At 38.5% G+C, this 14,362-nt stretch overlaps 1 protein-coding gene across 6 annotated transcripts in view; it reads right to left on the minus strand.

Moving 5' to 3' along the window:
* Nucleotides 1-14,362, minus strand: part of Lrp1b (LDL receptor related protein 1B) — a 2,121,147-nt gene that overhangs the window by 1,209,009 nt on the left and 897,776 nt on the right. For all 6 annotated transcript variants that reach the window (XR_010064783.1, XM_063284873.1, XM_063284870.1 and 3 more), the window contains exon 4: nt 5,362-5,481. Coding sequence is in view for 5 of the 6 variants with exons in the window: in XM_063284873.1 (XP_063140943.1) it covers nt 5,362-5,481 (120 nt within the window). In the remaining variant the exon portion in view is untranslated. The remainder of the gene's footprint in view (nt 1-5,361; nt 5,482-14,362) is intronic.

A 14,362-nucleotide genomic window follows, 5' to 3' on the forward strand; every position in this document is an offset into this window, starting at 1 on the left:
TTCTTGCTTCTTCTAGGGTATAGCTTGCCTCCTTATGTTGGGCTTTACCATTTATTATCCTTTGTAGTGCTGGATTTGTAGAAAGATATTGTGTAAATTTGGTTTTGTCATGGAATATCTTGGTTTCTCCATCAATGTTAATTGAGAGTTTTGCTGGATACAGTAACCTGGGCTGGCATTTGTGTTCTCTTAGGGTCTGTATGACATCAGTCCAGGATCTTCTGGCCTTCATAGTTTCTGGCGAGAAGTCTGGTGTGATTCTGATAGGTCTCCCTTTATATGTTACTTGACCTTTTTCCCTTACTGCTTTTAATATTCTTTCTTTATTTTGTGCGTTTGGTGTTTTGACAATTATGTGACGGGAGGTGTTTCTTTTCTGGTCCAATCTATTTGGAGTTCTGTAGGCTTCTTGTATGTCTATGGGTATCTCTTTTTTTAGGTTAGGGAAGTTTTCTTCTATGATTTTGTTGAAGATATTTACTGGAACTTTGAGCTGGGAGTCTTCACTCTCTTCTATACCTATTATCCTTAGGTTTGATCTTCTCATTGAGTCCTGGATTTCCTGTATGTTTTGGACCAGTAGCTTTTTCCGCTTTACATTATCTTTGACAGTTGAGTCAATGATTTCTATGGAATCTTCTGCTCCTGAGATTCTCTCTTCCATCTCTTGAATTCTGTTGGTGAGGCTTGTATCTACAGCTCCTTGTCTCTTCTTTTGGTTTTCTATATCCAGGGTTGTTTCCATGTGTTCTTTCTTGATTGCTTCTATTTCCATTTTTAATTCCTTCAACTGTTTGATTGTGTTTTCCTGGAATTCTTTCAGGGATTTTTGCGATTCCTCTCTGTAGGCTTTTACTTGTTTATTAATGTTTTCCTGTGCTTCCCTAAGTGTGTTCATGTCTTTCTTGAAGTCCTCCAGCATCATGATCAAATATGATTTTGTAACTAGATCTTGCTTTTCTGGTGTGTTTGGATATTCCATGTTTGTTTTGGTGGGAGAATTGGGCTCCGATGATGGCATGTAGTCTTGGTTTCTGTTGCTTGGGTTCCTGCGCTTGCCTCTCGCCATCAGATTATCTCTAGTGTTACTTTGTTCTGCTATTTCTGACAGTGGCTAGACTGTCCTATAAGCCTGTGTGATAGGAGTGCTGTAGACCTGTTTTCCTCTCTTTCAGTCAGTTATGGGGACAGAGTGTTCTGCTTTCTGGCGTGTAGTTTTTCCTCTCTACAGGTCTTCAGCTGTTCCTGTGGGCCTGTGTCTTGAGTTCACCAGGCAGCTTTCTTGCAGCAGAAAATTTGGTCTTACCTGTGGTCCCGAGGCTCAGGTTCGCTCGTGGGGTGCTGCCCACGGGCTCTCTGCAGCGGCAGCAACCAGAAAGACCTGTGCCGCCCCTTCCGGGAGCTTCAGTGCACCAGGGTTCCAGATGGTCTTTGGCTTTTTCCTCTGGCGTCCGAGATGTGTGTGCAGGGAGCAGTCACTTCTGGTTTCCCAGGCTTGTCTGCCTCTCTGAAGGTTTAGCTCTCCCTCCCACGGGATTTGGGTGCAGAGAACTGTTTATCCGGTCTGTTTCTTTCAGGTTCCGGCGGTGTCTCAGGCACAGGGGTCCTGCCGCTCCTGGGCCCTTCCCCACGGGAGCCCAGAGGCCTTATACAGTTTCCTCTTGGGCCAGGGATGTGGGCAGGGGTGAGCAGTGTTGGTGGTCTCTTCCGCTCTGCAGCCTCAGGAGTGCCCACCTGACCAGGATGTTGGGTCTCTCTCTCACCGGGTCTGGGAGCAGAGAGCTGCTGCGGGCCGGGATCCGCGGGTGTGGGACTTCCGGTAAACACAGATCGTGCCAGGTCCTAGAGAAATTCTGCTTTCCTGTGTCCCAAGCTCACCAGGCAGCTTTCTTGCAGCAGAAAATTTGGTCTTACCTGTGGTCCCGAGGCTCAGGTTCGCTCGTGGGGTGCTCCCCACGGGCTCTCTGCAGCGGCAGCAACCAGGACGTCTGGTGACTTTTTTGTTTGTTTGTTTGTATGTTTGTTTTCTTTTCCCTTCTTATATCAGATATTTATTTACATTTCAAATGTACTACCCTTTCTTGGTTTCCCCTCTGGAAACCTCTTATTCCATACTTCCTCTCTCTGCTTATGAAGGTGCTCCCCTGCCCACTCTTGCACTCCCTCTTTCCTCTCCACTGTGGCATTCCCCTACAATGGGCATAAAAGCCTTCACATGACCAAAGACCTTTCCTGCCATTGATGCCTGACAAGGCCATCCTCTGTTATATATGCACTGCAGCCCTGGGTCCCTCCATGTGTACTCTTTGGTTGGTGGATTAGTCCCTGGGAGCTCTGGGGGATCTGGTTGATTGATATTGTTGTTCTTCCTATGGGGTTGCAAACCACTCTAACTCCTTCAATCATTTCTCTAACTCCTACTTTGGGGTCCCTGTGCTAAGTTCAATGGTTAGCTGCAAGCATCCTCATCTTTATCAGTAAGGGTCTGGCAGAGCCTCTCAGCAAGCACTTCTTGGCATCAGCAATACTGAGTGGGTTTGGTGGTTACACATGGGATGAATCCCCAGGTGGGGCAGTCTCTGGATGGCCTTTCCTTCAGTCTCTGCTCCATATTTTGTCTCAATATTTCCTCCTGTTAGTATTTTTGTCCCCCTTATAAGAAGGACTAAAGCATCCACAATTTCTTCTTCTTTCTTGAGCTTCATGTGGCCTATAAATTGTATCTTCAGTATTCTGAGATTTTGGGCTCATATCTATTTATCAATGAGTGCATACCATGTGTGCTTTTTGTGATTGGGGAACCTTACTCAGGACAATATTTTCCAGTTACATCCATTTGCCTATGAATTTCATGAAGTCATTGTTTTTGATAGCTGAGTAGTACTCCATTGTGCAGATGTACCACATTTTCTATACTCATTCCTCTGTTGAGGGACACGTGGGTTCTTTCCAGCTTCTGTCTATTATAAATAAGGCTGCTATGAACATAGTAGAGCATGTGTCCTTGTCATGTGTTGGATCATTTTTCAGGTATATGCCCAGGAGTGCTATAGCTGGGTCCTCAGGTAGTATTTTGTCTCATTTTCTGAGGAATCTGAAGACTGATTTCAGGAGTGGTTGTACCAGCCTGCAACCAACTGACAGTGGAGGGGTGGTTCCAGTTTCTCCACATCCTTACCAGTATTTGCTGTCACCTGAGTTTTTGATCTTAGCCATTCTGACTAACATGAGATGGAATCTCAAGGTTGCTTTGATTTGCATTTCACTGATGACTAACGATCCTGAACATTTCTTTAGATGTCATTTGTTATTCCTCACTTGAGAATTCTTTGTTTAGGACTGTACTCCATATTTTAATAGGGTTACCTGATTCTCTGGAGTCTAACTTCTTGAGTTCTTTGCATACTTTGGATATTATCCCTCTATTGAATGTAGGGAAAAGATCTTGTTGCCTTCTTTTGGATACATTATCCTAGTTGGATTGCCCTCCACAGTGTTAGTCATTTGAATGTTTGCTATTTGAGAGGCATTTGGGGGGTTGGGGATTTGGCTCAGTGGCAGAGCGCTTGCCTAGGAAGCGCAAGGCCCTGGGTTCGGTCCCCAGCTCCGGAAAAAAAAAAAGAGGCATTTGGGAAGTTATTTGAGAAGGCATGCTATTTTAGAAGCATTTTTTTAAATGAATGATGAATGAAAAATGAATATAACATTTTTTGTCATTGAGAACATCGATGTCTACAAGATTCATACAATTTGCATTTGATTTCTTTGGTTTCTCTTATGGTGTAAGATATGAGCTCTCATTTGTAACACCATGCCTGCCTGTCAGTATGTTTCTCTGAAGCAGATAGGAACCCCACAGAAAAAATAACAGTGGCAACTAGCTTGGACCCCTGGGAGCTCTCAGACTCTGAGAGCCCAACCAAAGAGCATAAACAGTGACTGATAAACCAGGTAGCAGAGGGCTGCCTTGTCCTGCCTCAGTGAGACCTAATCCTACAGATATTTGATGTACCAAGGTGGGCCCCACCCTCCCAGAGCCAAAAAGATGGACTCTATGGTGGGAATGCTGGGAGTAGGGTAGCATTGGGGAAGTAAATAAATTAATTAAAAATAAGATAAAATTCTGTATTAAGGCAAAAGTGGTAAGATAATCAGCTAACAAAATTACTTAAAAACAAAATTATTTTAGCATATTTTTATTAGTTGTTTAAACAATAGTTATTCTCTATTCCTTATAATGTATTATATTTAGATAATTTATAAATTATCTTATGTGTATATTAACAAAGTTAAGCATATGGGTGTGTATATGCATATACGAAGTACTGTGTAAATGCACACAGCCTACTATGTTTATAAATAGGTAAATATGATACATATAACATACTCTGCTATAAGTCAACATAATAGAGCAATGACTGAAATTATTTCAGTGTTCCAAATTAATCATTTTGGAGCATGACAATTTGCTGAAGTGTGTTCACAAAATCTAAAGCACTTAACACTTTTGATAGTTGGAGCAAGTGACTCACACATGCTAGGCCAGCTTAGCACTACTGAGATCTAGGTCTTTAAACTAGAATTAAAAAAATACAAATAATTGGAAAGTCCATATGTGTATTGATTACTGTAGTATTAATAAATTGTCAAACTCTAAAGTACTGACCTAAAATTTTAAATACTACTGCATACATAGTAATAATTAACTTCTTTAATGATATGTCTACTCTATGACAGCAATATGATAGCTATAAACAAACTATGAAGTAAAAATCATTTAATCTAGTTTGGTAGAAGCAGACTAAAATATTACTGCTCATTTCCAAATTGTATTATTCTTACAATATAAATAGAAAATTGGTACAAATGCATATTAATATTTATACCTTATGGGTAATGTTAACTTTTACATCTTAAGAAAATAATGAGAAAAATTGTAAATATTTAGCATGGCAACCCTTATTTGATTTTTATCAAGGAAGCCTGTATATAAGTATTAAATAGTGCCAACTTTGGACTGTATTTGGTGTGTCAAGGAACAAACTTGGTCCATGGTATTATTGTGAAGTAGCAAAGCAATTAAAGCACTAGGGCCTATTTGGCAGTCTGTAGTGAACAGGATTGCTCTTGAAAGGGATTGTGTGCCTTCATTTCCATTCTCTATGTGTTCATGGCACAGGGAAACAAACTTTGTTTATCATGTCCTCATGTCCGAATACATGAAGCTTGATAAAGAGGATCTGAAGCCTCAAGAGAGTGAGGCAAAATCCAGCTTCCAAATTCCTAATCTGCTTATTTTATATGCTTGCATACAATAATGGCGTGCCAATCAATGCAAAGACAGTCACAGTTCATACTTGCCTTTACAGCCTCTCCCATCTCCTGTTACTTCAAATCCATCCTCACAATAACATCTTGTAGCATTTCTGACCATTGCACATTTGAACTGGCAATTCAACTGCTGACAACTGGGTAACAATTCTGTAGGGGAAAAAAGGACTCTATATCAAATTCTCCACATAAAACTATTCAAATTAAACATAATACTTATTATAATTGGCTCAAGGAAGAAGTTACATCTATTTTCTTAAAAACATATAGGTTTACATTTATTGTAAGGACTGGTAACAAATTTACTGTATATATACTGGTGCACAGTTTTCTTCTTGTTAGCATATTACTATGTTCACATAATCAATCTGTTCAAATTCTGGTAAATTAAATTATTTCAAGAAGAAAAGTGTCAGTGTGCAGGTTCATTTCCTTATCCATGTCTTCTCTGTCTGACACATCAATTGATTCTCTATCTTTGGAAACTTGTTTTGATTTACCAATCCATGAGTAAGCTGCATAAAATCAATGTGTGTATATTCTACCTCAATAATTTACTTTTGTTGGTGGAAAAATATTTTAGAAATACTGGACATAACATATTGCATTATGCTTGAGTTCTTCCTGAAGAAATACATCATTGAAGCACAAGTTACCCAACCCTCCAAGTAAATTCAGATTCATTGTGATAAATGCACAAGACAGTGGGTGACAGGAACATGTTGCACAGATGCTAATGAGGGCAGTATTTAATAGACTTGAGAAGTGTTTCCACAGAAGACACGACTACTTATATGCCATGAGAATATTGTTCTAGTTTATTATAACAGTACAATTATCCCATAGGATGAATGATAAGAATTCTGAATATTAAAGTTAGATGAGTCAAAATATGTTGCTCTTTGGCATACATTTTAGTTGGTGCTTAATAAACGTATAAAAGATAACAGACAACAAAAATTATGTATCTGGAACATTCTAAATTGTACGGTGTGTGTTTTAGGAAAATGTAATTACTTATCCTCTTGCCTTACCTTAATTTATTTTCAAATACGAGGTAAGATTGTTTCATTCTCCTTGTCTTAAAACTGAAGGAACTAGACTGTTGGGGGGAGGGCGGCAATGGGGGGAGGGTTGGGAGGGGAACACCCACAAGGAAGGAGAGGGGGGAGGGGGATGTTTGCCCGGAAACCAAAGAATTATTATTAAGTATTAAATAAATAAAAAAAATTAAAAAAAATAAAAAAAAGAAAATGCCAAACCTAAGAATACTAGGAATAGAAGAAGGAGAAGATTCCCAGCTCTAAGGCCCAGAAAAAATATATTCAACAACAACAGCAACAACAACAACAACAACCATAAAACATTTCCCTAAACTATAGAAAGAGATGCCTATAAATATAAAAAAACAACAAAAAAAACCCAAAAAACTGAAAACTTACTTCATAATTTTTGCTCATTAATGGTAACCTCCTTTCTTATGTCTTTTAGGAAGCTAAAGTGGTCAGAAAAGATTTTACTAGTTTTACAGTCCATATGTGATAACCCATGAAAATTCTTGTTTCTTTGCCTTTTCAAGCTTAGCTGAGTTAATAAACAAAATCCCAACTCTATGACTTCTCTGCTACTCTACTTAAGGTCATTGCTTAAGTTATGCTCCACTTCCTCCCCTTGTCATTATTTTAGAATTTATATTAGGTCTGAGTTGCCAAAGAAAAGCGTTGTTCTATTTACAAATTTTTGGTTGGAATATAGCCATACTCATTATTTACATACAGATTCTGACTGCTTTCCTAACACCTCAGAGACATCAAGGCCCACAAAACATGAAGTATATTCTCCTGTCTGTTTTGTGAGAGGTTTTCTGAATGCTATGCTAATTCATTCTCAGTTCCTAACATGCTTTTTATTTTCCCAGATTACAAAGGCCACAGACATCAGCCCACCCCTCCTCTTTATTGCCAATTCTTTTTTATGTGTGTATCTTTAGGCAATTGTAACTATATACATACCTACATATTGCATTCTTTATCAATTTCTACATTAAACTTACTCCACTAACCTACTTTCCACGCTCATTAACCTACTTACCTGAAAGTCCTAGTAACCTTCATGCTTTAAGTTCATGGGTCTTCTTTGACCTTCACTTGACTTGACAAACTATCAGCTTATTCTACTTCCAGTGTAGTATGTACTTGGCTTGCCACCCATTTCATGGCCTATTTTGTGAAATTCCATTTTGTCTCATCTACCTGATTGTAATGAGCTAAGGCAGAAACTGTGGTAATTTTCTCTGTCTGTAAGTCATTTGTGAACTCTATTGTTTGAAACATAAATGCTGTCCTTGAATGTGAATCTTACCCTCCTTAATTTCTAAAATTGCATAAACCAAATAATCATTGAAGTATTATATTAGTTTTCTTTTTGTAATTTTGTATAAGTTTTCTTAATGTAGCTTCAACATATAAAACGTAACTATATCTACTTTGAATTTCAAATACTAGATTCATGGCAACAAATTACAGCCATAGATATTATTCATTATTTAATGCAGAATTCCAATGCCTTTTATCTAAAGAATGCTACTACAAAATATGGGATGTACAATTCTTCTAAAATATTAACTCTGTCTACTACGTCTGGTTGAATTTAAGAATCAGGCTCTGAACAGGAAATCTCTTTGAACTTTCAAAGAATTTTAGAAGAAATTGTAGCTACCAGCCAGACCAAGATTCTATTGTAAGTTTAGGACAGAACTTCAGTATAGGGGTAGTCTACCTGCAAACATGTCTGAGTTCTCACCCTCTAATAGAGGGAGGTATATAATTTAATGAATTTACAAGTTATTGTCCATTATAATTTAATAATTAGTTTCTAAAGATGTAGAGCATTGTTCATAGTTTGGTAGGGGATCAAAAAATCAATGTAATATCTTGACTTAAGAATGAAAATTAACATCAGTCTTAAGTTCTAGTTAATGAATATAAGCTAACCCTACAAGAGTTGATTTACCTCCCAAGAGTAATTGACCCATAAATCATGGAAGCAATCCAAACTCTTTCAATTTTCAGGGCACTTCAGTCTGATGTTCTCTGAGCACTTATCCAGTGCTAAGTCACTAAGTATTACTTTATTGACACATTCTAAAATTTGTTGAGATCCATGTATCAGTTACAATAGGGCATGGTAGTGAATGGAATTAAGTAAGAAGTGTAACAATGTAAAAACTAGCAAATGAATACTTATAAACACCAATTTCATGATTTACAGGAAGAATTCCTCCATGATTAAGAAATGTAGAAAGGCATCAGGGAAATACTTGTAAAAAAATAAATTCAGGTACACTGCCAATAATAATTTGGAGAGATGGCTCATCAGTTAAGAGCACTTGTTCTGCAACAATGAAGACCTGAATTCAGATTAAGGGGCCCTCATTAAATTCCAGAAGTCATCTCACACAGGCCTATCATCTCAGTTGTGGGGAGCAGAAGCTGGAGAAACAGTGATGATTACTGAATGCCATGCCAAAGGAGAAATTTGAGTTTCAGGAAGAGACCTTCCCTTAAAGCAACAATGAAAGAAAGTGACCTGACACACCTTCTTCTGGTTTCTCTGTGTGGTATTCAGGCAAACATATGCAGAAAGGCACACGGTCTTGTGCACATAACACATACATAAACATATGGATGTACATGCATACCACTACATGCACGCACACACACATACACACAAATATATATATATATATGTATATATATATACAGACAATGTAAACTGAATGCAATATTTAATTTTGTAAGAATTAGTTATAGAATTTTATTACATAGACAGAACATGAGAACATGAGGTCATATTGTAGAGTGAATATAACACTCTAATTTTGCAGTAATAGGGTTGGTTGTTCTTTCAGTGATATAATGTGTCACTTTCCATTTAATCCTGCCTAGATTCTCCTTGTTAAGGTTTAAATTCACAATAGACTCTCCAAATAGCCCTTGTTTCAATTGCATATTCCCTCTCATTTTTGGGTAATGCCTATGGGACAAAGAGTGTGGTCCACTAAAATGTTTCCAACATGGAGGAGCATAGGCAGACAAGGAGAAATTAAGAAAAGCAATAATGGATGCGCAACGATATATGTTAACCTGGTTTGTAATCTAAAATAATAATATAGAAAGGAATTTGGATTGTGGCTGACTTTATTGAGTATCCTCTTTCAAAGAGTATATGTATGTACAGAATATGGAAGGTTGGGAGATTATAAAACAATGAATGGAATTGTGGGAAATTGCTAAATATCAACTCTGCTAGCAGATCACAAATGGCTGTAAAGAAATTATAATATGTAACTGAAAATCAATATTGTATTTGTTTAGAAAATAACTATAAACTATTATAAATTTATTTAGTTGTACTACTTATCATCTATACTTAATTACATATAAAACTATAATGACTATGCATATAATTATCATTACATCCACCCCAAGGCTAGAAAGCTTATTCAAGTACCATACAATTTCCATTTTTTTTTATTAACTTGAGTATTTCTTATATACATTTCGAGTGTTATTCCCTTTCCCGGTTTCCGGGCAAACATCCCCCTCCCCCCTCCCCTTCCTTATGGGTGTTCCCCTCCCCATCCTCCCCCCTTGCCGACCTCCCCCCAGCAATCTAGTTCACTGGGGGTTCAGTCTTAGCAGGACCCAGGGCTTCCCCTTCCACTGGTGCTCTTACTAGGATATCCATTGCTACCTATGAGGTCAGAGTCCAGGGTCAGTCCATGTATAGACTTTAGGTAGTGGCTTAGTCCCTGGAAGCTCTGGTTGCTTGGCATTGTTGTACATATGGGGTCTCGAGACCCTTAGCTCTTCCAGTTCTTTCTCTGATTCCTTCAATGGGGTCCTATTCTCAATTCAGTGGTTTGCTGCTGGCATATGCCTCTGTGTTTGCTGTATTCTGGCTGTGTCTCTCGGGAGAGATCTACATCCGGCTCCTGTCGGCCTGCACTTCTTTGCTTCATCCATCTTGTCTAATTGGATGGCTGTATATGCATGGGCCACATGTGGGGCAGGCTCTGAATGGGTGTTCCTTCTGAGTCTGATTTAAACGTTGCCTCTCTATTCCCTGCCAAGGGTATTCTTGTTCCCCTTTTAAAGAAGGAGTGAAGCATTCAGATTTTGAACATCCGTCTTGAGTTTCATTTGTTCTAGGCATCTAGGGTAATTCAAGCATTTGGGCTAATAGCCACTTATCAATGAGTGCATACCATGTGTGTTTTTCTGTGATTGGGTTACCTCACTCAGGATGATATTTTCCAGTTCCGACCATTTGCCTACGAATTTCAAAAAGTCATTGTTTTCGATAGCTGAGTAATATTCAATTGTGTAGATGCACCACATTTTCTGTATCCATTCCTCTGTTGAAGGGCATCTGGGTTATTTCCCGCTTCTGGCTATTATAAATAAGGCTGCGATGAACATAGTGGAGCATGTGTCTTTTTTTATATGTGGGGGCATCTTTTGGGTATATGCCCAAGAGAGGTATAGCTGGATCCTCAGGTAGGTCAATGTCCAATTTTCTGAAGAACCTCCAGACTGATTTCCAGAATGGTTGTACCACTCTGCAATTCCACCAACAATGGAGGAGTGTTCCTCTTTCTCCACATCCTCGCCAGGATCTGCTGTCACCTGAGTTTTTGATCTTAGCCATTCTCACTGGTGTGAGGTGAAATCTCAGGGTTGTTTTGATTTGCATTTCCCTTATGACTAAAGATGTTGAACATTTCTTTAGGTGTTTCTCAGCCATTCGAAATTCCTCAGCTGTGAATTCTTTGTTTAGCTCTGAACCCCATTTTTTAATAGGGTTATTTGTCTCCCTGAGGTCTAACTTCTTGAGTTCTTTGTATATTTTGGATATAAGGCCTCTATCTGTTGTAGGATTGGTAAAGATCTTTTCCCAATCTGTTGGTTGCCGTTTTGTCCTAACCACAGTGTCCTTTGCCTTACAGAAGCTTTGCAGTTTTATGAGATCCCATTTGTCGATTCTTGATCTTAGAGCATAAGCCATTGGTGTTTTGTTCAGGAAATTTTTTCCAGTGCCCAAGTGTTCCAGATGCTTCCCTAGTTTTTCTTCTATTAGTTTGAGTGTGTCTGGTTTGATGTGGAGGTCCTTGATCCACTGGGACTTAAGCTTTGTACAGGGTGATAAGCATGGATCGATCTGCATTCTTCTACATGTTGACCTCCAGTTGAACCAGCACCATTTGCTAAAAATGCTATCTTTTTTCAATTTGATGGTTTTGGCTCCTTTGTCAAAAATCAAGTGCCCATAGGTGTGTGGGTTCATTTCTGGGTCTCCAATTCTGTTCCTTTGGTCTATCTGTCTGTCTCTGTACCAATACCATGCAGTTTTTATCACTATTGCTCTGTAGTACTGCTTGAGTTCAGGGATAGTGATTCCTCCTGAATTCCTTTTATTGTTGAGGATAGTTTTAGCTATCCTGGGATTTTTGTTATTCCAGATGAATTTGCAAATTGTTCTTTCTAACTCTTTGAAGAATTGGATTGGTATTTTGATGGGGATTGCATTGAATCTGTAGATCCCTTTTGGTAAAATGGCCATTTTTACTATATTAATCCTGCCAATCCATGAGCATGGGAGATCTTTCCATCTTCTGAGGACTTCTTCAATTTCTTTCTTCAGTGTCTTGAAGTTCTTATTGTACAGATCTTTTACTTGCTTGGTTAAAGTCACACCGAGGTACTTTATATTATTTGGGTCTATTATGAAGGGTGTCGTTTCCCTAATTTCTTTCTCGGCTTGTTTCTCTTTTGTGTAGAGGAAGGCTACTGATGTATTTGAGTTAATTTTATACCCAGCCACTTTGCTGAAGTTGTTTATCAGCTTTAGTAGTTCTCTGGTGGAACTTTTGGGATCACTTAAATGTACTATCATATCATCTGCAAATAGTGATATTTTGACTTCTTCTTTTCTGATCTGTATCCCCTTGACCTCCTTTTGTTTTCTGATTGCCCTGGCTAGAACTTCAAGAACTACATTGAATAAGTAGGGAGAGAGTGGGCAGCCTTGTATAGTCCCTGATTTTAGTGGGATTGCTTCAAGTTTCTCTCCATTTAGTTTAATGGTAGCAACTGGTTTGCTGTATATGGCTTTTACTATGTTTAGGTATGGGCCTTGAATTCCTATTCTTTCCAGGACTTTTATCATGAAGGGGTGTTGAATTTTGTCAAATGCTTTCTCAGCATCTAATGAAATGATCATGTGGTTTTGTTCTTTCAGTTTGTTTATATAATGGATCACGTTGATGGTTTTCCATATATTAAACCATCTCTGCATGCCTGGGATGAAGCCTATTTGGTCATGGTGGATGATTGTTTTGATGTGCTCTTGGATTCGGTTTGCCAGAATTTTATTGAGTATTTTTGCATCGATATTCATAAGGGAAATTGGTCTGAAGTTCTCTTTCTTTGTTGGGTCTTTGTGTGGTTTAGGTAAAAGAGTAATTGTGGCTTCATAGAAGGAATTCGGTAGTGCTCCATCTGTTTCAATTTTGTGGAATAGTTTGGATAATATTGGTATGAGGTCTTCTATGAAGGTCTGATAGAATTCTGCACTAAACCCGTCTGGACCTGGGCTCTTTTTGGTTGGGAGACCTTTAATGACTGCTTCTCTTTCCTTAGGAGTTATGGGGTTGTTTAACTGGTTTAACTGTTCCTGATTTGACTTCGGTACCTGGTATCTGTCTAGGAAATGTCCATTTCCTGCATATTTTCAAGTTTTGTTGAATATAGGTTTTTATAGTAAGATCTGATGATTTTTTGAATTTCCTCTGAATCTGTAGTTATGTTTCCCTTTTCATTTCTGATTTTGTTAATTTGGACGCACTCTCTGTGTCCTCTCGTTAGTCTGGCTAAGGGTTTATCTATCTTGTTGATTTTCTCAAAGAACCAACTTTTGGTTCTGTTGATTCTTTCTATGGTCCTTTTTGTTTCTACTTGGTTGATTTCAGCTCTGAGTTTGATTATTTCCTGCCTTCTTCTCCTCCTGGGTGTATTTGCTTCTTTTTGTTCTAGAGCTTTTAGGTGTGCTGTCAAGCTGCTGACATATGCTCTTTCCTGTTTCTTTCTGCAGGCACTGAGCGCTATGAGTTTTCCTCTTAGCACAGCTTTCATTGTGTCCCATAAGTTTGGGTATGTTGTACCTTCATTTTCATTAAATTCTAAAAAGTCTTTAATTTCTTTCTTTATTTCTTCCTTGACCAGGTTATCATTGAGTAGAGCATTGTTCAATTTCCACGTATATGTGGGCCCTCTTCCCTTATTGTTATTGAAGACCAGTTTTAGGCCGTGGTGGTCTGATAGCACGCATGGGATTATTTCTATCTTTCTGTACCTGTTGAGGCCCGTTTTTTGACCAATTATATGGTCAATTTTGGAGAAAGTACCATGAGGAGCTGAGAAGAAGGTATATCCTTTTGCTTTAGGATAGAATGTTCTATAAATATCTGTTAAGTCCATTTGGCTCATGACTTCTCTTAGTCTGTCTATGTCTCTGTTTAATTTCTGTTTCCATGATCTGTCCATTGATGACAGTGGGGTGTTGAAGTCTCCTACTATTATTGTGTGAGGTGCAATGTGTGTTTTGAGCTTTAGTAAGGTTTCTTTTACGTGTGTAGGTGCCCTTGTTTTGGGGCATAGATATTTAGTACTGAGAGTTCATCTTGGTGGATTTTTCCTTTGATGAATATGAAGTGTCCTTCCTTATCTTTTTTGATGAATTTTAGTTGGAAATTGATTTTATTTGATATTAGAATGGCTACTCCAGCTTGCTTCTTCCTACCATTTGCTTGGAAAGTTGTTTTCCAGCCTTTCACTCTGAGGTATTGTCTGTCTTTGTCTCTGAGGTGTGTCTCCTGTAGGCAGCAGAATGCAGGGTCCTCGTTGCGTATCCAGTTTGTTAATCTATGTCTTTTTATTGGGGAGTTGAGGCCATTGATGTTGAGAGATAT

The sequence above is a fragment of the Rattus norvegicus genome, chromosome 3, assembly GCF_036323735.1.
Source record: "Rattus norvegicus strain BN/NHsdMcwi chromosome 3, GRCr8, whole genome shotgun sequence".
NCBI classification, from domain to species: Eukaryota; Metazoa; Chordata; class Mammalia; order Rodentia; family Muridae; genus Rattus; species Rattus norvegicus.